General features: G+C 37.5%; 1 protein-coding gene across 3 annotated transcripts; it reads right to left on the bottom strand.

Moving 5' to 3' along the window:
• Positions 1-191: 191 nt before the first annotated feature.
• GUF1 (GUF1 homolog, GTPase) lies at positions 192-20,816 on the bottom strand. 3 transcript variants are annotated; one of them, XM_032108255.1, is made up of 17 exons: positions 20,550-20,816; positions 18,873-18,984; positions 17,834-17,982; positions 17,548-17,628; positions 16,042-16,119; positions 15,141-15,224; positions 14,618-14,682; positions 12,611-12,814; positions 10,955-11,094; positions 9,621-9,744; positions 9,114-9,246; positions 7,580-7,723; positions 6,519-6,652; positions 4,575-4,676; positions 2,469-2,588; positions 1,546-1,582; positions 192-527 (listed from the first exon to the last, which is right to left on the bottom strand). In XM_032108255.1, exons 1-17 carry the CDS (start codon positions 20,682-20,684, stop codon positions 390-392), a joined length of 1,980 nt encoding a protein of 659 aa, XP_031964146.1. In that variant the 5' UTR covers positions 20,685-20,816; the 3' UTR covers positions 192-389. The 3 variants fall into 3 exon arrangements, with proteins under 3 accessions (XP_031964146.1, XP_031964148.1, XP_031964149.1); XM_032108257.1 differs by lacking the exons at positions 9,621-9,744; positions 10,955-11,094; XM_032108258.1 differs by lacking the exons at positions 12,611-12,814; positions 14,618-14,682; positions 15,141-15,224; ... (3 more) ...; positions 18,873-18,984; positions 20,550-20,816 and adding an exon at positions 12,124-12,206.
• Positions 20,817-22,243: the final 1,427 nt, after the last annotated feature.

The following is a 22,243-nucleotide window of genomic DNA, read 5'->3' as shown; positions in this document are numbered from 1 at the left end:
AGTTAAAACTTCAAAAGAAAAACACCAAACCATCACCAGCATTGTTTGTCTATTCATACCTTTCAGTTATTTTTATAACCTTTTTGCCATGTTTCGTCTCATAGAGACCAATGCAAAAAACCCCCATAATTATATTAAGTATTAAAAGCATGAAAACAGTGAAATGCAATGAAAAACAATACAATGCAAGCTTTTAGATGCAGTCAAGTAACTTTAATTTCATAATAATCTACAAGTATATGTACATTTTAAGTCCTTTCAATTCATCTTTCCCCACAAATTCATACTATTTGAAGTCAAGTATGTTCCCTCACAGTGATAAATCACGTATTAGCTCACTTTGCTACTGTCTGTAAAAAGCTGAGCAAATGATCAGATGTCACCGATCTCTATTTGTCAGTTTCTCTCTTTAGAACACGTATAAAGGCATCTCTTGGAACCTCCACATTGCCAATTTTTCTCATCAACCTCTTGCCTTCTGCTTGCCTCTTTAAAAGCTTCATTCTTCTTGTAATGTCTCCACCGTACTGTGAAAAGAAAAAGTTTTACCAAGCTTAAACTACAGCTGCAACTATAGTACATTCCAGCAACACTAAACTCAAGGGCTTAAAAATAATCAGAAAGGCTGGTAATATTTGAGAAAAAGATGATTTTATACTCCAAATAGTTTGGCCTAAAGGCAACTAGTTAAAAAGAACAAGGAAGCAATAAGCAGATTAATTTGGACAACTGAGGGTTGAACTCTGTTACCTGCATATATACATTCCTGTAAGCCTGGCTGACACTAGACAACACATTAGATCCAAATCCCCTTGGAACAGCAGCAGGATGCCAGCTCAGATACACTGAGGCATCTTGATTAGCATTTGATGCCTACATCTACAAAAATGAACTTAAACCCGTGTACAGTGTTTTAACAGACACCATCCCACAGCTGTGCCTAGCAGAAGAATTCTGTTGCAGTTGTAGGAAAAGGACACTTGTTTAATATTTTCCAATATGTTTACTTCAGAGAGTTAAATACAAGCTAAATAAGAGGCATCACAGTTTTCCAATAGCTTTGTTGTCCACAGTCAACTATTGCATATTTAAAGCTTTATTACAATGTATTACTGCAAACCTAAGTAGAAATCTAATCACAATCAAGTCTCTAAAGAAGCACATTTATACTTCCTTCTATCACCTGAAAACCAACTTAGGAAACATGAAGTTACCTATATGCCTGTGTACACACACACACATTTACTGTATGTCTACAACTATTAGAAAATGATGAGGCAACAGGAATGGACACATTCAAAGTCTGTCACTGAAAAAGCCATTACTTTATCTAATCCACTCATCAAACTGCAGCAAGAGGTTGCAAGAGTTGGATTTTAAAATAAAAGCTTTAAAGTATCTATCTGTTACAATGCCACTGACACAAGAGCACAAGCAGAACATGTCTTTGCTAGGTTTCTAGGAAAAGATGGACCTACCATCTTAGCATGACTCTAAGGTTTGCAAATGTCAGAAACATGAAGAAAAGAGAAAAAAAATACCTACACATTTTGCCACAACATTTTTTCTGTAAGCTTTCAGCCTGCAAAATAAAATAATACATACACCTTAACATATTAGAACATCTGTATGTGAAGCTAAGTACTTGAGTTGTCAAAATGTTACTTGGTTTTCTACTAGTTTTGTAAGATGCTTTGGCATCACCACATTTCCAGGTTTTGTATACAAAAGATGAAGTTTTAAACAGAAGATGTAAATCACAGTTCTCAGTTCTAGAAATATCCCTTAGGGTGTATAATAAGTACATAAAGAAATCACAATCTTACCTTTTTATCTAGAGTTTCTGCTATGACTCACAGGAAGTGTTACATCCATGTGTATATACATATACTAACAAATTCTTACAGCACCTCTGCTTGAATTCTGATCCTTAATTATTTTACCACAATTTAAATTCTATTTAAACAGCAACAGAAAAATGTGATGAGAAACACAATATTGAGGAAATGGTTTGCTTTAAGGAAGTGTGTGCTAGGAAAAAGTTGTGTGTTCAGCTGCAACATACTTCCTTTTGAACAGCACAAATCAGTTATTTTTTTGCTGACTCACAGCAAACTTCCACAACTACCTAGTTTTTTTCAGTGGTAAGAAAGTTTTTCCACTGCCAAAGTGGAAGTGGACTCATGGGTGTTGCAAGTTATACTTTATCCACTAAGTGCAATGCTGACCACAAGTAATCTAAAATAAAAATACATTTTCTATGTATAAATTTAATTCAAAATGTTTATTCAATACTCACTGCTAAAATGTGGTTTTCTTTTTCAAGTAGCATATACAAGAAAAATACAAATTTATTGCAAAATCAAAGTCCTGTAGTGTATAAAACTAGGTAAGACTCCACAAGTCTGTACTTTACACATCTTAAAATATGGACAGAAAAAAAAGGGGAATAGAAGGGCTTCACTTACGTTTCTCTTGCAATGATTTTCTTGCCAATGGCAGCCTGGATGGCTATTTCAAACAACTGTCTAGGAATAGTCTCTTTTAAACGTTCACACAGGAGTTTACCAGCAGCACGTGCCTTATCACTTAAAAACAAAGTCAGCAACATTAAAAATATATTCACAGACCAAACTGTTTGATTGAAGGATTTTAGTAGAGGTTTTCCTCTTCTTAACTCAGAAGATGAGCTGATCACATAATTTTTACATCTAATAAGTAGTCTCTGTATGTCACCCATTTCATACTAACAGGTGATAAGACTGTATTAACTTCAGTATATAACATCATATAAAGTGTTTATAAAAAATACCCTGATTATCCATCACACTGAAGACATTCTGAATATTGTCACAGCTCAGCTTCAAATGAAATTGTAAACTAGGTCAAGAAGAATTTTCATTAATTGTAGGCCCAAGAAGTCAAAATATACATATTACAGAATGCTTTAAAAGTCTGGTTTTATATCACAAGAAAAAAATTAATTAACATACTCTTGTCATCTGCTAATAAAAATTACCCAACTATATTTAGCATCTGCTAAAATATGCTTCAGGTTTTGGAAAGAGAAAACAACAGAAGATCTAAAGAAGCTACTAAGAGATACTTTCATAAGGCATTAGAAAGAAATAGGTCTATTCTCTTCAAAAATATCCATATTTAGCAGATATTTTTTACCAACATACATGTTTTCAGGTAGCAACAATGTGTCTCCTTGCTACTTGTATAGAGCAAACTGTTTAAACATGAAGTAATCAAGTGACATTCATTGAGAATTCCAATTTTAAGAGGTACATACAGTAAGAATAAATAAGTATCTTAATAGTGAGCTTACAGTAATCTCTGTAATACTTTTTCTATAAATATAATTCAGCATAATTCTTACAGATGCAGACTTTACAGTGGGAAGACTGAGAATACTGCAGCAAGAGCAGAATGAATGCAACTGCAAGTTTTAAAAAAACAACAATTTAAAGCTAAAAGGTTATCAATTTTAGTGAGTTAAACAGTTCAGGGTACAAGCTAAAGTGACCAAGAAAGACATGTTAAAGCAGTAACTAACTTTTGCAAGGTGGCCCACTCCATTTTGCACCATTTCAGAGTAAGACATGCAGGTAGATTGCTAAACACTGCATGCTTATGAGAAACATATAGCAATTGTATGCAAGAGAGTTCCTCCCCTTCAGCCCCATGATCCTTCTAAACAAGGCAAGGGGTTTATTTTCCTATGTCAGCCTTCTGGAATTACAGAATTCCAAGGACTTCAATATTGCAGTTATGTAAAAAAATATGAAAATATACAAATATTTAGCAACTACAAATTAGTATTTTAAGAAGGAAAACCAAACAACCCACAAAAGTTTATCTAGGGATGACTGAAAAGGGATTCTGGAGTTACAGAAGGGAGCCTTGTAAAAACTTTGAGAAGAAAGGGGAGAGGCTGGAAACAGGAAAGACATAATTCTCATCTCTAATGCCTCAGAGACTCATAGAAACTGAATCATTTTAGCAAAAAAATTCTGAGGTAATTGCATCCAGTAAATATTTACATTCTCCTGGTACTAGTCCGGAAACAAGTTAACAACAAACTTCTATGGAACAGGAATGACTGGGAGAACAAAATCATTTTTTGTCAGTATTAAGTACCATAAATGAATCATCTGGCATCTCCTAGATTGGTCTGTACTTAATTTTTCCAGGCCTTCAGAAGATTGGCATTTTGCATTTCTTTCTCTCTGCCCTACATTTTCCACAAAAATATGATATCCAGTACTTAAGCTGAGGAGGGGAAGTAAAAAATTGCTATTAATTATGGTATATATTTCCTAATTTTTATATTACAAAATGCTTCTCTTTTTCAGTGGCGATGAAGGTGGTCATATGGCAAAATCTTCAATGCTCATACACATTTGACATATTAGGAGTAATACATACACCTGGAGTCATTTAGAATCATATAACCATTTAGGTCAGAAAAGACCTTAAGATCATCAAGTCCTACTAATAGACAATGTTTTCACTGACTAATAATTGGAAGTCTTACTTCTTTCGAATATGGAATCCAGTCAACCTACTTGTGTATGATAGTTGCCAGTTCTTCAACTGGATTTCCATTTAGGAGAATATCCATTTTGATTAGGTCTGCTGATTGGTAACCTGCATCTTCATAATCAAAACTAAAAAAAAGAAAAGAAGAAAAAATTAGTGACGATATTGTATAAATTATAGTCTGCATTCTTTGTTCCATAAATTTTAGAGAAAAGTTCTTAAAAAAACACTTGAACTTTTTCTAATAAGAAGGGAGGACAGTTTTTAAGTCTCTCAGTACATCTTCAGGCTAGAAATGTACTGCACATAATGCCCCCTCCAATGCAGAAAGATGTCATCTTGACTTTGAGGATCTCTTTCCAATCTACAGAGCTATTAGGAATCTACATGCTTAATGCAATCTTAACCCTTCAATACAGCTTTTGAACAGTCAATGTCCTGAATGTCACAGGAATCAAGCACTAACCCAGGACCATCTTCTTTGCATCCTCTCATTTGACAAACTTTTTATGTGACCCCTATTATCACTGTCTCTGACAACTAAGTTTTTCACACAGTTTCCAAACCAGATTTCTTCTTTGGTAGGTGTGGGCCTTCCTGTCTGTGTGTTAATTTGCAAAAATTGTTAAAATGCAAGAGATGCAGAGGTGATGTATGTGATCGATCGATCACTTACTTATATGTAAGTATAAATGTGGAGGATCATCAATATCACTGTAATTGGGTCAAACCTAAAATATCAGAACAGAGGGGAAAAAATCCTTTGAGATTATTTCAAAGTACTTCTATCTTAGTTGGCTTAATAAACCATAGACGTGTAAATAGATCCACATACCAGAAACATGATTACTGAGAGCACTACATACACAAACTGTATTAAGGAGTCAGTTAGGAAATAAAAACAAATAAATAAATAATGCAACATCATTGGCAATCACCCCTAAATCAAAGGAAACCCAGCATAATTCTGCTAATAAGATAGGTTATTCATAAACAGGTTAGGTTTTATGTAGTGAGGAAGCTAGATCCAGAGAGAAAATTCAAAATTGCCATCCCTCTGTTTCTTCTACCTTGCCTCTCCACTTTTGCTTATGCTTTTACTGCATATACATATATATATATATATATATATATACACAGGCAAAATATGTCTTACTTACATTTATAAGACATAATTAAAGAAAACACAAAGCAAATTCAGTCTTTCAATAAAATTAATTTTTATGTTAATAAAATAAATAATGTAATTAGGTATACCAGTTCCTGTTCTATAATGTATCTCACTAACAAGATCTCCAAATACCAGGTTTGTTATTGAGCCTCCTGGGGAACAAGCTCATCTGCCATGCAACATTTTCCATTCCATTAAACTCACAAAGGCTCTTCACAAACATCTGAGCACAGTACTAGACTCTGAATTCATAGTAGCTGCCGACAACAGAAAATTTTGTCTCAAAATACAGATGATTTTGTTTTCACAGAATAAAGCATGTATGCAAAGTAAGTACTGTTTGTTTTAAATACCATGTTGTTTTTACTAGCTTTAAATAATCAATGTGGTTATTTTCCTCTTTCCACCAAGAGACAGTTAATACAGTAAGTAGTACAGTTTCAGTGATTCCTTTTGACAAAAACTGCCTAGTGTCAATTCAGACAAGGACAGACCATCTAGGTCTGTCTTATAGAGATGAGCCAGTGCCACTCCAGAGGGTGCCCTTGAAAAATACACGCATTGCCAAAGACAATGATTCTTAGGTAGTGATGCACTTTTCATGTTTTTCAGACTTATTTCCATCCATTTTCACGTGAATCTAATCCATTCAAGCTGAAGAGATTTGCAGCACCATCATAAAGGAAGATTCATTTGTGCCCTTCCACAGCTGTTCCTCAGGCCTTTTTTCACCATGCCCACTCCTTCAGGGTCCAGGGTGGGGAGAGAAGAAGGGGGAACAGGGTGGGTGGGTAATTACCTTGCATAGCCAGAAGAGAGAGACTTAAGAGCATCATAAAAATCCACCACAATTTCATTCAGTGGAAAGAGGTATTTTAGCATAACCCTGTTTTCATCAATGTACAACATATCCTTCTGGACTGCCCTACGATCCTAGACAAATAAAAATTGTTTCAGTTTCCCTTGACATTTTCTACAAAAAAATACAAAGCAAATTAAAATGAACAGCAATCAAGTGACACAAGAGAATTCCTGTACTTAAGCCCCGAAGTAAGTTTCTTATTGGTAGTTTGAAGTCCCAGGATAAATTGCAGCACTGTAACAAATGAAGTGGTTGTAACTTAACTAGACATACAATTCAAGCCTTTCCTCTCTAAATGCTGCATTTCTGAAATGCTTAGCAGCTTCTGCTTATTGCTGCCACAGTAGGACTTGCAGGGTCATCCTCTTTTCTCCCAGGAGGGTGTTCTTAAAGTTATTTTAGGAATTCTTTTTAATAGATTTTATTCTTCACTGTATTGACATACAAGTACTGTACTGCTTTGTATGCATTTTGAAATGTTAAAAGCTAAGAAAAATATTGTGAAGAAGTAATATAAACACAATATGCATGGCAGTTAAAGCATTTTCAATTACAAGTATTTCAAATACAGGTAGGCAAATGTGTTTGGCCATCACTATCCTAAATTTACTTTCAGTGAAGTACTGAAAAAAATACATGAACACAGTCAAGTGTTGCCAGAAGCTGTATTTCCATGAATATACTTCTAAAAAAACAAATACATCTTATTCCCCTGCTACAGACTCCATTCTTTCAGGAGAACAGAACTACCTATGAATTAGTGTGGTACAGACCAAGTGCTTTTTTGTCAGAGCTTCATTACTAACTTTCAATGGATTCTGTAGTTCATAATTTTACAAATAAAAAGTTAATTATTTTTTCTTTCAAAAGTATTCAATAATTACTTCAAAGGTATTTAAGTACTAATTAGTACCTATTATACTATCTAGTGTCTTCACTTTAAGTATGAAGTAAAGAGCTTAAAAATGCAAAAGACAAAATTAAAACTATAGACCAACCTGACACAAGGTAATTATTTTCCCAATATATTCATGAGGTGTTACAATAGTACCAAGAACAGTTGGCTCCAAATATTCTGATACTGAAAGTTTATCAGGAAACTGAGCAGGGTTGATAATAGTAATCTGGTCTTTTCCATACTCCTGAAAACAAACAAACAAACCAACCAGATACTGTAATTTTAGAAGTAAGTAAAATGAACAGCAAAGGAGACAAAGATACCATTGAAAAAAGCTAAAAATGTTTCAATTGCCTGAAAACACTGGTGCATTATGCAACCCAAGTTTAAAATAAGGATGATTTTAGAGGAGATTTCTATAGAAATCACATATAGAAGTCCCTTATCAGCATATCTTAAATATCATTATACAGAAATAGTACAGGATTAAGTTTTCACTTGGGATATGACAGAAATACAAAAAGCTTTTCTATCCATCTTTCCAGGTCTCTCTTTCCCCTGTAAATTTAGGATCTTCCTTCTTTCTTCATCCTGATCCTCTAAGTTACTAAGACACAGCTTCAACAGAAGACCTGCTCTGAATACTTTAGAGTTCAGTGGTAGGACTTTCTTCTCTAAGTAGAACTTTGGGGTCAGGCTCCCTCACATGCTGAAGTGGATTTAGAAATGAAGTTTCTGTGTAAGTGCTTTTATTACCTACTTTTTCCAGTCCACCATCCCAATAAGGGCTGGAGTTACCCTTCAAAGGTAGAAAGGAGGTATTGCTGCTTACTGTGTAAATGCAACTTCCCTCTCCTCCACACACCAAAGCAAGTGATTACATCATTTCCACTGACAGGGACCCAGCTTCCAGCATTGCTTGAAAAGAATCCCACATCAGCAGTCCAGAATCACTTACACACCAAAGGTGTCAACTACTTCATTCATAGCTGCTATACTGCCTAAGAAACCAAAACAACCGGAGAGATAAAAGGTCTATGCCTCACACCTTGCAAGTACAGCAACCTTTCTTACACAAGTTTTTAGTAATTTACAGAATAATCAGCCAGTCAACTTGCAGCCTCCCCTGTCAGCAGGTGCTCTGAGTCGACCTCTTTTCTCTATAAAACTCAAACACAGTAATTCTATTTGCACCCAGTTTAAGGAAGTTAGCAGGTGCCTGTTTAACTATGATCAAAACATCTCACTTTCTTTCACCAGCCCCTGCCAATCTACAGTAGCATTACAAGCTATTCCTAGAAACATTCATGTTTTCTGATGGATAAAGCCTGGAAGATTATTTCACCTGCTTTTAACACAGTCCAGTCAGGAAGAACTTAAAAGAATACAGCAAGATATGTGTCCTATACTCCCATTTTCAAGGAAAAGTATAAGACATAAAAATAGAGTGCTTAAAGTGAAAGGGGAAAGAATATCCTTAAAAAAAAATACAAACTATTTAAGTAATATACTGGTGTTTCTGATGCTTACTATAAAATACAGTACTAGCCTACATTTAAAAAGAGACTCTAGATGTTTATTATAGGAGGCTTTTAAACTGCTATTTACATAATTTTCTAATGAATTTTACATACCTTTATCAACTTTGCTGAGGAAAGAACAGCTTTATATGGAACTGTAGGTGCAGTCAAAATAACAGACATGTTATACTCTTGCTCCAAACGTTGATTAAAGACTTCCATATGTAGAAGACCAAGGAAACCCAATCTGGAAAACAAATACCCTGTTGGTAAAAGTATTTGTGTATCCCCTGGAATTTCACAGTGGTCTTTTTCACCCTCCAGCATTTTTACAGTGCTAGTATGGCAGTATCAGGCAGAGCAAAATTTGGTCCAAGGGACCAAATAATCCTACAGTTGAGTAATATGAGTCTTGGAGAACAAAAACTATTAATCACAAAAAATTTCATTCTCTGTGCAAACAGAAAGTAAGAAAATCAAATGCTTTTGATCTTTATCTATGATTAATGTGAATTACAGCTCCTAATTTTGAATTAATTTTAATTCTACCTTCAGTTTACTTAAACATGCATTCTCAATTTATGAACAGTTTCAAAAGTGAAAGCAGCACAAAAACCTCACCTCCATCCAGCTCCTAAGGCAAGGCTACTGTCACGATGAACAGTTACACTGGAGTCATTCAATGTCAGCCTTTCCAAAGCACTTTTCAGATTATTGTATTCTGTTTGATCTATAGGATACATTCCTGTCAAAATATATTACATAGAAGTGATGTGACAGAGAGCTTTAGCTGCTGTGTACTTAGCCTTCAGATAATCCGCTTACAAAGTAATAAAATCAGGAATAGTTTACTTGTTGCTCCATCTGCTTTTAAATGTAAAAAACAACATGAGGATTCTTTTTTCCTCAAAAAAAATTAGCCGAAACGTAAAAAAGTTTTAGATTACCTCAGAATTAACATCTAAACCATAATAGTAGAATCACTGTACTCATCTAATCCTTCACTTTTGTGGAAGATTCACAGTTGAGTTTAACCACTATTTTGCAGTGTAAATGTATATAGCTTAGGCATGCATGAATAAGCAGACAGACTTCACTGAGATGTTCCCTCCAAGCTAAGAGTGAGTGAAAAATAAAAAGTATAATTTCAAAGTTGCAAATATTTCTCTATGTTTTTGAAATTAATAAAAACAGCTGTTTTTATAACTACTGCCTGAAACAGATGCTACTGTATCACTTCTCCCATCCTTTTATGTTCAGAAAATGTAGATTACATCAAGAAGCAACACACATGCATACAAAAACATTATTTACAAAATTACACTTTTTGACACTCACTGAGAGACTGCCTAATCTCCATGAGACAGTTCAAGTGAGTTTTTACACACTGCTCCACAACAAATCTAGAAAATTATTTACAGAATTTCCTTCTAAAGCTACCTTCTGTAGCATTTGTAGTAGTTACTGAAGCTAGTGGCAACAGCTCAATAGAACTATTCAACCTCAAAAAGTCAAATATTTTACAGGATCATTCTGAGTATTAGCTCTGGAAGTTTACCATGTTTAACGAAAATGAAACAGCTGCGAAGTTTTAAAAGAAGAAAAACCAACACAGCAATAACAGAAACCTGATTAGCAAGACGAAGAATTCCCTCTTTTTTTTTTTTTTTAAATTTCAACCCTTCTTTTCCAGATATTAAGAGTTTACTGGCATTAGAAAAAATAATCATGGGCAAAAATACATTTGTCTTGTATTCATATAAAACCAGTCAGCAATTAATACTAATCCTGTTAAGTCACAGGGAAAGCACAGAAAGCTACATAAATGATGCACCTCGCCTAAAATTCTAATCCTCCCGACTCTTAATATACACATCTTCTTTTAAAAGCTCTAACAGCTCTTACTCTTGTTATTGGAAAAAAGTAACTCCACTTTATATTGATTTACTCCTCACCTGCAAAAACCATTGGCTTCGCTGACTTAAAGCCAGGCAAAGGCTCCACTGGCTGTTTATACAAAAACAGTGTGTCTCCTATTTGGGCTTCCGCTACTTCTTTCATTCCAGCAATCAGGTACCCCACCTGTCCTGCATAGCTAAATAAAATTGTTATTATATGGACATGATTCTTGGCATTAGCAGTATTTCTACTATTTTCCTACTTGATTTAGCCCAGCCAGTAATTCAAATCAATCATCCCCCTAAAAGCCTGTATCCAAAGTCCAGAAGTGAGATTTAAGTTGTGACACCTCCGAGTTGTGAACTGTCTCAACTAGTTCTATTTCTCTTACAGCTGAACAGTATATTTATGATCTTGGATTTTGAATACTACGTTACTCCCAGTTTAAAAGCTGGAGCTAGACCCTTGAGAAGCTCCTCCTAAGACAAAGAAGCCAGAACAGTTCCCAGCTGCCAGCACAGCAAGTTTCATATACCAATAGGATTAAACTAGACAAGCACTTTCTATCAGCACGTTATGCTAATAGGAGGAGAACACATGGTAAATATTGAGTAAAACATAGTGTACTGGTTTTGTCTGGGATGGAGTAACTTTCTTCAAAACAGCCCTGTATGAAGCTGTGTTTTGGACTTGTGACTAAAACAAGTGTTGATAACATACCAATGTTTAGGTATTGCTGAACAGGCCCTCTCAGTTTCTCATTCTGTGCCCCTGCAAGCAAACAGACTGGGGGGTGGGCAAGAGACTGGGAGGTGACACAGCCAGGACAGCAGACCCAAACTGGCCAAAAGGGCATTCCATACCACAGAACATCATGTTTAGCAATAAAACAGAAGTGTCATCTTTCCAAGGTAGCTGTTACTTGTAGACTAGCAGGACATCAGTCTGCTTGTGGGAGGTGGTGAATAATGGACTGTCTTTCCATCACTTGCTTTTATCTTTTTTTTCTCCTCCATTTATTAAACTGTCTTTATCTCAATCCACAAATACCTCCTCAATTCTGATCCTCATCCTGCTAGGGTTGGGGAGTGAGCAAGGGGCTGGTGGGGTTGCTGGCTGGGTTCAACCCACCAGACACAGTAATGTAATCTGAGAACCCCCCCAATAAAGTCATTAACACATATTTGGATGCAAACTGGTAAAACTCTGCACTAATTCTAAGTACCTGATTTTCTTCCCACTGCTGTCATGAGAAGCCAGTTTCTGGAAGCTGTTGTATTCATGGATTTTAAGTTTTCCACCCTCAAAATATGCTGCAGCAATAACTAAGATGAAGCCCCATTCCCTTCCACTCTCAAACAAGGCAGTTCCTAGAAATAAATTGGACAGCTGAGTAAGAGTATCGAACACTAGCCTTTAAACACCTAGCTGTCCATATGTTCCATGTACTATAGAAGAGATTCCTCCCACAGCAGTGCCCAAAAAGCACTCCCCAAAACCTTCTGCCTCAGTGTGCCCAAAAAAAAAACTGACACAGAGCATTAAATTGCAAATAATAAGTATAAAAAACCCCACCACCAAAGAACAAGAACAAAAACCTAGACCTCTCCCTAGACATTTTTACCTCTCAAAGCAAAAACCAAAAAGAAATGCAGGATTTTGTAGCTTACCCCAATATATGATTTGGTCCACTGTAAGAAGTTTTTACTTACAGCTTATGTGTCGGCTGTTCATCTGGAGTCAGAATTCCAACTTCATGAACTTCGTATCTTTTCTTTGTATGTGCTGACACAATTTTATGCCCTTTTGCAATCTCCCCACCAAAGAGGGCAATGTTAGCTACAACACCTCGGTAGTGGTCAAAGGTAGAGTCAAATACTAAGGCTTTCAATGGATCAGCAGTATTACATTGGGGTCTGTCACCAAAAAAAAGAAAATTAATATATTATGCAGTGTGTTTCCATTCAATATTGAATGAGCAAGTATACCCACCCCAAACACTCTCATAGAATCATACCAGGTTGGAAGGGATTTCAAGGATCACCTGATCTAACTTTTCTTGGCAAAAACACAGTCTTAACAAGACAGCCCAGCACCCTGCCCAAACAAATCAGAGAGTGTCCAACACTGGGGAATCCACCACTTTCCTGGAGAGATTATTCCAATGGCTCTTTGTAGCTACTGTTTAAATACCAGACCATGGCAAAAGGTCTCTCTTAAACCTTCTTCTCTCAAGGCTGAACAAGCCCACTTTTCACAGCCTTTCCTCGCAGGGCAAGCTACCCAGTCTTTTGATCACCTCTGTGGCCCTTCTGTGGCCCCTCTTTAGCCCGTCCACATTTTCTGCATAGCAGGGACCAAAACTGAACACAGTATTCCAGGTGTGGACTAACCACACAGGATAACGATTTCTTCATCTCTGCTAGTGATGTCCTTGTTGAGGCAACCCAGCATGCTGTTGTCTTTCTTGGCTGCAGCAGCACACTGTTCCCTCATACTGACTTTGTTGCCCATAAGGACCCCCGGGTCCATTTCCACAGAGCTGCTCCCCAGCTAGGTAGATTCTAGCATGGGCTGCACTCCTGATTTATGTATTCCCAGGTGCATGACCTTTGCCTCCCTCTGTTGGTTGCAATTTCATATAGTTCTTGCTAGCCTACTCCTCCAGCCTATATCTAGGTCTTCCTGCAAAGTGGCTCTTCCTTTTTGAAGTGTCTACTTCCCCTCTCAGTTTGGTATCACTGGCAAACTTCACTAGGGTACACATCCCAACTTCCAGATCACTTAGGATGATATGAAGCAGCATTGAGCGCAATACTGATCTCCAGCAGACCCTATCTGTGGCCAGTCTGAAAAGGAGATATTTACCACCACCCACTGGGTGCAGCCTGTCAGACCACTCCCTACCCACCACACAGACCACTCTAGACTGTAACACAGTGGTTTCTCCAGGAGTCTCTGAGAAACCTTATCAAAAGCCTTAAAGATCCAGGTAGAAAGAAATCCAGGTAGACAGTGTCCAACACTTGCACCAATAGCAGGTTCCTTTGCTGTAGAAGGTGATCAGGTTTGTCAAGCACAATTTGCCCTTGGCGCATCCCTGCTTGCTTTTCCCAATCACATACTTCATCTGACTTGTGATACCCCCAGGAGGATTTGTTCCATACCATTCCCAGGAACTGCAGTAAGACTATGGGCCTATAAATTCCTGGATCCTCCTTTAAGCTCCTCTTGTAGATGAGACATTAGCATTCTTCCAGTCTTCTGGGATGTCCCCTGATCTCCATGACTTCTCAAAGATTATGAAGAGCAGCTTTGCAATGACACAGCCAGCTCTCCTGCAATCCTCAGGTGGATACTGTCAGGGCTCGTTGATGTGTAGGGGCCAGGCTCCTGTAACAGTTCACATACCAACTCTTTCTTTGCTGACAGTGGGTCTGTGCATAAACCTGCATTTTTGCTCCCCAGGCCTAAAGCCCAACAGTGCTGGTAACGACAGAGGTGAAGAAAATGTACCTCTGCTTTTCAGCCTCACTGGTAACTAATTCACATCTCCTGTTTAAGCACAAGTCACTATTTTCCTTCTCCTACATCTCTCTATAAAGTATTTTCTTTAGATCTGATGCATATTAAGTGTAAAACTACTGCCAATACCGTATAAATGCAACTCATGATTACCTTAAAAGGTTAATTAGATACACAGTTAAATACAGACTTACGGTGGGATCTTCTCAATGACCTTTTGAAGAACTTTTTCAACATTTGTTCCTTGTTTAGCAGAAATCTAAAACAAATCCAACAACGATTTTATAAGACACATCTTACACTTATTAATTAAATATGATCATGTTTACTTAGACAGTTTTGGTGTCCACACATAGTACTACCCACAAAAGCACTCCAAAGGACACTCTAGAATGCTATTACTAAGAAATGTTTCTTTGATTGCAAATTATAATGTTTTTTCTTTTGTCAATGGCAATTATGATAGAAACAAAAACTATTTATGGACTGACAGAGAAATAATTTAAAATCTCTGATGCCATTCCTCAAAAAATACTAGAATTTTTAGCTGAAAGGTATTTTCTCCACTCTCACAGGAGACAAACTTTAAAGAAATTCATATGTCAGACAAAAACAGGCAGACAGATAGCACCCTCTTAATTTACTACATGCACATGTCATTCATTAGTTACAAAGCAGAGATATGATCAGCCATGTTATAAAACTTAGAGCTCTTACCCTTATACATTCATCTGTAGGGATATCAAACAGCTTCTCAATTTGTTTTTCAACTCTTTCAGGGTCTGCATTTTTCAAGTCAATCTGAAAAACAACAAACTGCTAAATATACAATTGATCATGTCTCCCACATCATCCAGTACTGTAGTTTTCAAAAGTACAACAAAGAGCCTTTTTGTATTTATGAGGAAATATTGTCTGTCTTTAGGAAAAGATCAGTATTCATCTCATGAAGTCTTCCTTCCTTGATTTCAGGAAGGATCCCATCCGTAACTAGTCTAGTTTTGGCTTGTTTCATTAGGGAAAACACCTTTGTCCAAAGTTGGTAAAAATCTTTAGTTAACAAAGTAATTTGAAATCATTAAGTGCTACCTACACTGTTTATATGTTCAAATATTAAATACAATATAAATCTACAAAAAGCAATTAACATAAAATGAGCAGTAACTAATCTTGTGATACCGATAACACAGCCCTCAAAACTGCACAGAAAATAACACTTGAATTTCATTGAAAACCAAGACTAGGCTTTTTAAATATTGAGCTCCTACTCTTGTCATTTCCTCAGTATCTATGAACTTTTAACACCACCAATTCCAACTGTAAACCCAGCACTGCAAAGTCTGCCACTAAGCCATGTCCTTAAGTGCTATGTTTTTTAAATACCTACATGTATTTCATTAAATTAACAATTTCATAGCAGTTACTGTAAAATTTCACAGAGACAGCAAATACAGAAAACTCCTTTTACATTCTAGCAATGTTATATATAAATCCAATAAATATTATAATAAATAATATTTTTTGTTATATACTTCTATTTGAGGTTACATTTCTGATCAGTCTTATACACATTTAAACAACTCAACTATTTAATAGACAACACTAGAAACTTTATTACCTTATTTATGACAGGAATTATTGAAAGCTGTGCTTCAAAGGCAAGATAGAAGTTTGCCACTGTCTGAGCCTGAATACCCTAGAAAATAACATTATAAGGTTTAACACAGAAACCTCCTCAGTTTTGGTGTGGTTTTGGGGAGTACTTTTAGGCATACCATACAGTTTAAAATTACTTTGCTATTCTATCAACTCTTTCATTTAGGAGATGGATAACTAAAAGGTGTTTGATAATATGCAACTGCTGAGAAAGAAAACAACTTTCCTAATTATAATTTCTCGTAATCTGAATATAAAGAAACAAACCAATAATATTGTATCTCTGACCACTTCCATGGAATTATTTATAGGCAACACAGTATTATGCATACATTATGTGCCAAGTACAGATTTTTCTGCATGCTAGGATGTTGGCTACTCAGAAGTAAGTAACAGGTACCTCAAAGAATAGACTTTTTAGTTCTCAACAAACTATTTACAAATGGACTCTGACAAAGAAAAAGAGATGTTTATGATGGTGATAAGACTATAGTTACTCCACAGAGCAGGAACATACCTTCAGCTGACCATGCTAATGAATGAGACTATAAAGCAATAATATCACAGCTGGATCAGAGAGCACAGAAGCAGACATGGGGAGCAAGAGAAGTGGGAAAACAGAAGCTACTTGTTGTCTTTTCTTTGCTCAGAACAGATCAAGTGGAAGATTACTTATACGGGGTTATCCACTATAAGGGATATCAGCCTGACATTTTAGGCAATATAAAGAAACAACAAAGAATACTTATTAAAAAAATTATAATGAAAAAGTTGAGTTTGTAAGTATTCTGAATGAAAGACAAATACAGAATACCAAGTAATCACATAATATTTAGAAGTGACATAAAAAACCAATTAAATATAAAAACATCAGTTAGGGAACGTATTTATTACTGAAGCTTACTTAAGAAGGCCACTTGGCCATCAAGCTAAGAAGGAGCATGTGTTCATAATCACTGAAAGTGAGCTGGGTTTGGGGTTTTTAGATATAACAAGGGAAACAGTAGCATTCATTTGACCCTTGTACAATACAATCATAAATATACGATAGAAGAAATTCTCACAAAGTATTTTGATGATAATGTGCCCATATTTAACATCATGATTTCATAATTCTCATATTCTAGTCTGTTAACTGAAGGTATTCAAATGGGTGTTAATACAATAGCTAGAAGTTCTCTAGACTGCCATTTGCAAAATTCATACTCTTTGAAAAATAGGATCTGATTCTTCACTAATTGATTCTGTGCTACTTTTGCTATGTCATGGAACTGTGGTATCTGTCAATACAAGTCTCTAGGTAATTTTTAAACTCCCATTACTCCTTTTCTGCAACCTAATACTTTCATGGAGACAGTCTAGGGGCAAAAACACTAGCAGAAAAACTAAAAAAACCCACCACCTAGTTTACCTCTACTTTAAGGAAATACTGAAATACTAAACAGAAAACAAGAATTAAGAACTACACCTCATTTGCATCCACTACAAGTATGACACCTTGACAGGCAGATAGTGACCGCGATACTTCATAGCTGAAATCTACGTGCCCCTGTGGAGAAGACAAAAATTCACAATTTTAGGTACTTCTAGAGTCTTTTGCAAAGATTTCTGTACTATGTTGTTTTCATTTGTATATATGTTCACATTCTTATAAAAGAAGAATTGAATAAACACAAGAAGCCAGAAATCTCCTGCTTTTAAATATAAAGACATTTAGATTTGTGTGATTTCAACACTGCTTATATTTAACTTACTGGCGTGTCAATAAGATTTAAGAGGTAGTTTATGCCTTCATGATTGTAAAAGAGAGATGCAGATTGGGCTTTAACCGTAATTCCTCTTTCACGTTCCACTTGCAGTTTATCCAGCACTTGCTTATTACGGTCAGTTTTAGAAATTGTTCCTACAAATAAGAAAAGAAAAACCTTTATTACCTAATTTACTACATAAATCTTGAAAATGCTATTAACCAAGAGTTAACCAAAGCAAATGAAGCTTTCCCATATGATTAAGCTAAACTAAGATTTCCAATCCAAAACAAAACTGTACATCAACTCTTTACATTTGTCAAATAAAGTTTACGCATAAAGTTATATACAATAATATCCTGAATAAGCAGAATAAAAAACATCATCTAAGAAATTAAGAAAAAGCAAAAATTTCTTTGAATTGTAAATGATTTTGATATTTAGGGAAACTTCACCTCCTGTCACCGGAGAGGAGTGGCCCACAGGTCCAAGACCAACCTCAAGTGCAAGATGATCATTAGCCTACAGTGACAGACCTGAATTCAAAATCCCATTCTACCACAGGCATCAAACAAAAATGCTCACAGTGATACATGGGAGGTAATCATAAAAAATAGCTTTGATCAAAAGCTTCTCTTCCTGGTTTTGTTTCGTTCACCCTTAAATGAGAGTCCAGAATTCCCAGGTCTTGACAATCCCACCCCTTCTGTCCACCCCAACCACTGGCAGTAAACATCATAAACTTGTCATGTACTGATCTAATGGACGACTGGTTGGAATGACAGAAGTAACATCTTGAACAAGGAAGTAAACTTCTTTTCAGTCTCTTTCCAAAATATGTATTTCTTTTCCTTATGCCTACATGTAGGCAGATCTCAACCACAAAGTCCATATATCTGTAACACTACACAACTGAGAGCCTAAAAGCACAAAAGCAACACTAGAAGAGCAAAAATATTAGAAATTTTAGTAATAACCAAAGGTACAGAAACTTAGAATGCCACTTTCCATGTCAAAAAAGGTAGTATAAAATGAGAATATTTACCTGTAATTTCCAGCAATCTGTCTGCTAGTGTACTTTTGCCATGATCTACATGAGCTATAATACTGAAGTTTCTAATGCTTTCAACAGGATACATCGACATATCTAATTTTTCCTGAAAAACAGAAATTTCTTTTCATAAATCAAGGTTACAGTCTCTATATACAATATGACCTGGCCTTTAAAAAACTCAATTAATTCTTTAATTGTTCTCTAGAAGAAGCACAGGTTGAGCAGAGATACAAAAACTTAAACTGTCACCATTGTTTAAAATGCTGGCATTTCACTTTAGTCATATAGATATATACTTTTTTAATCACTAAATAATCATGAAGTATGCTGGAAAGTGTGTGAAAGGTACTATGTGCTTACATACATAGGGAGCTGGAAAACTTTGGTTTACAGTTTTAAGTTTGTGAAACTACTAAACTTAAGGATTAAGAAAACTGGATTCAGGGGGCCATTAAGGACATCATTCCTCACAAGCATGATATCAATACAGAGCCATTACCTAGAGACTCAGGGAGTGGTGACCTTATCATAAGGAGCAAGCAGACTGCAGAAAAGGATGCCACGGTTAACACTTATCTCGGCTAAATTTTAAAAAATGCAGAAAACCAGCCTGACATAGAAAGGTCCAACACTAACTTTTATTTGTGTTATTCATGCTCATTCGTAGTAATAACACATTTTGAAGAAAAGTAGCTTCCTTGATTTTCAAAGCTTTGAGATTCAGAAACCAGGAGACCCCTGAGAGCAATCAGCAAAACTTCACTGAAAAACTCTGGCTGCCAATTTTAGCGACACACAGAGCTCAACTCTCTAATTCAGGCTCTGCACACAGCTCTGGGCCAGCAGGGAATTAGTGAGTGTGGTGTCATTTGCTAGCATCAGTACACAGCATTCAGCAGCGTTTTCTGCCATGTCCCTCACAGGTGTCTTGGCTTGAAAAGGCAAGGTCTGCTATTGCCACAGGGACGCAAGGCCCCTGCAGCAGGAAATTCCTACTGCTGTTCCAACACAGATTCTTTCACACAGTGTGCAAGGGGCCAATCCACACACAAAGTCAAAGTATTTGATTTATTTAGACTTCTGTGCAGAAAGGGACACTGGGTGGAAAATCCACAAAGCCACCAAACAACTATCAGAACTTTATACTATTTATACATTTCATCAAACAAAGGCATTAATGTTCACTGCCTAAAAGTTGCATCGCTGTCTTATTAATCAGTATTCTATCGGTTACATGAGTCCCTCACTTTTAATGCTAGTCAGCCGGCATGGTCTCTTTGAGTCAGTGGGTTCCTTGGGCCAATGGTCATGATCTCCCCCTGCCGGAATTACCTTTTTACTCAGGCAGAGCCGATTTCAGCACAGGTGCTGAGTTGGCTTTGTTATCCTGGGAGTTCTGGCCAGTGTCCTCCTGGCCCGTGAATTCGGCATTCCTAGTGTCCGCTACCAGCAGTACACCCCTCTCCCCAAGCTTTGTTAACCTGCCCCTAGAACTGAGATCACTAAAACAGGTCAAGCACTAAACCTTAGCAAGGCAATTCTACCAACAAGTAACGCGTCCTTCTTCCACCTGGACGCCAACGTGGCCTGCCTGGAAAGGCCGCCTGCCCCACGCGGGCCGGCAGCCGGTCAGCCTCGGGCAGGTGCACCGGCGGCGCTGACACTCACCTCGCCGCGGGAGCTGTACCGCCGCCCGCCCCACGCGGGCAGCCAGGCCGCACGGCACAGCGGGGCGGCGGCGGCGCCGCGGGGGCTCGGCAGCCGCGCCCCCCAGCGCAGCGCCGCCCTGCCGGCGAGGGCCATGGCGCTGGGCAGCCGCTCCGCTCAGCTCCGCTCAGCTCAGCTCAACCCGCCATGCGCCACTGCCCTCAGGCCGCGCCCGGCGCGCCGCAGAGCGAGCACGGCGCTCCGGCAAGGAGGCGGCGGCGGCGGCCGCGCTGTGACGCGGCGGAAGTGCAGCCGGGGCGGCGGTGGGAGCGTGGGGCAGTGCTGCCGCGAAATACTGCAGTACTGGCATTGCAGACGCACCGCTGCCTGGCGTGCCTGCCGCTCTGCTGCCATGTGGCTGTTGTGGCCCTCAGGGCTGTGCTTTGTTGTCTTGGGGTGACTGGCCAAACCGGAACATTTGTTAAATTCTGGAAGCGGAAAATTGTTGCCGTATTCTCAAATCCGGTTTCCGCGTGTAACTCTTCATCACGGTGTTTACGGGTTTTCCAGATGTTTTTCTAGCTTATGTCTTTCCTAGTTCAGCGTTTTTTAGTGACTGTGTGTTCCTCTGTTTTTTCTTGAAATTTTTTGCGTAAGGATTTCATAGACGTGGGAAAACGTGCAGGCGAGGGTCCCTGCTCTGTTTACATGTATTGGCTTCTCCTTTCTGTTCCTCAATTTAATTAAGATTTCAGCTGTAGCTATGTGAAATATTTCAGAAATGCCAGCAGACCACTTAGCTAAGAAAGCTGCAAATATTTAGTCAGATTCACAATCTAGAGATGTGCCAAACAAAGCAAGACACTATATTTTGAGGGTAAAATCATTTACAGGAGGTTTAATTTCAGGATGTCAGTATGAAGTTCATATTCCTTTTTAAGTTACAAGGATGTGGTATCAAAAGGCTGCATAAAAGTGATAGGTAGTGCAGCCAGCACGAGTTGCATGTAAAATGACTTGGGATTGTACAGTAGTGAATTTGCTAATGTAATTCACTGCTGGTCTGATTCCATGGAATTCAGGTAGTAACGTACAAAGAGAATCCTTTGGCAAAATCATGAAAATGTGTAGGGGAGGAGAAGTATGTGCTTAAATAGTGAATGAATGCAACAGGAACCAGGAATCCAAAGTCATGATTCAGAGCAGGTGTATGAGTATAGCAGCCGTATTTGGAGGCAAACATTGTCCCTGCTACACACAGATTAAGTTTGATGCACTTATAGGTATTGGCGTACCTGTGTGCAATAGCAGAGAACACAAATACATAGCAATTGTGTCATTCCTAAGGGGATAATTGTCTTCATTGTCCTAAGGTACATCAATAGCAAAAAATCTAAGAAAGTGCTCCATTAGCAGGAATTAAGCTAATAAGCTTTTCATACTGTATTAAAAAGAGTGCACTCTTGCACTGAGTGAGCAATTTCTATAGATAGCAGATTTCAGCCATTCCAGAAGAACAGCTAAACCACACGTTCACACTACCAGGACATGCGTAGGGACGTGCAAAATCACGTCTCAAAAATACCTGACAAAGCATAATTCAAACCAAATAGGTTGCACTTGGCACTCCATATCTGCACCTTAGAGAACAAAGACTTGTGTTTGCACCACATGCACACTAAGCTGGCTGGATTCAAGCAGCTGTGCTGGAGTAA

Source organism: Corvus moneduloides, chromosome 5 (assembly GCF_009650955.1).
Source record: "Corvus moneduloides isolate bCorMon1 chromosome 5, bCorMon1.pri, whole genome shotgun sequence".
Classification (NCBI taxonomy): Eukaryota; Metazoa; Chordata; class Aves; order Passeriformes; family Corvidae; genus Corvus; species Corvus moneduloides.
The sequence above is the reverse complement of the archived record's forward strand: the minus strand, read 5'-3'. Positions and strand labels throughout refer to the sequence as shown.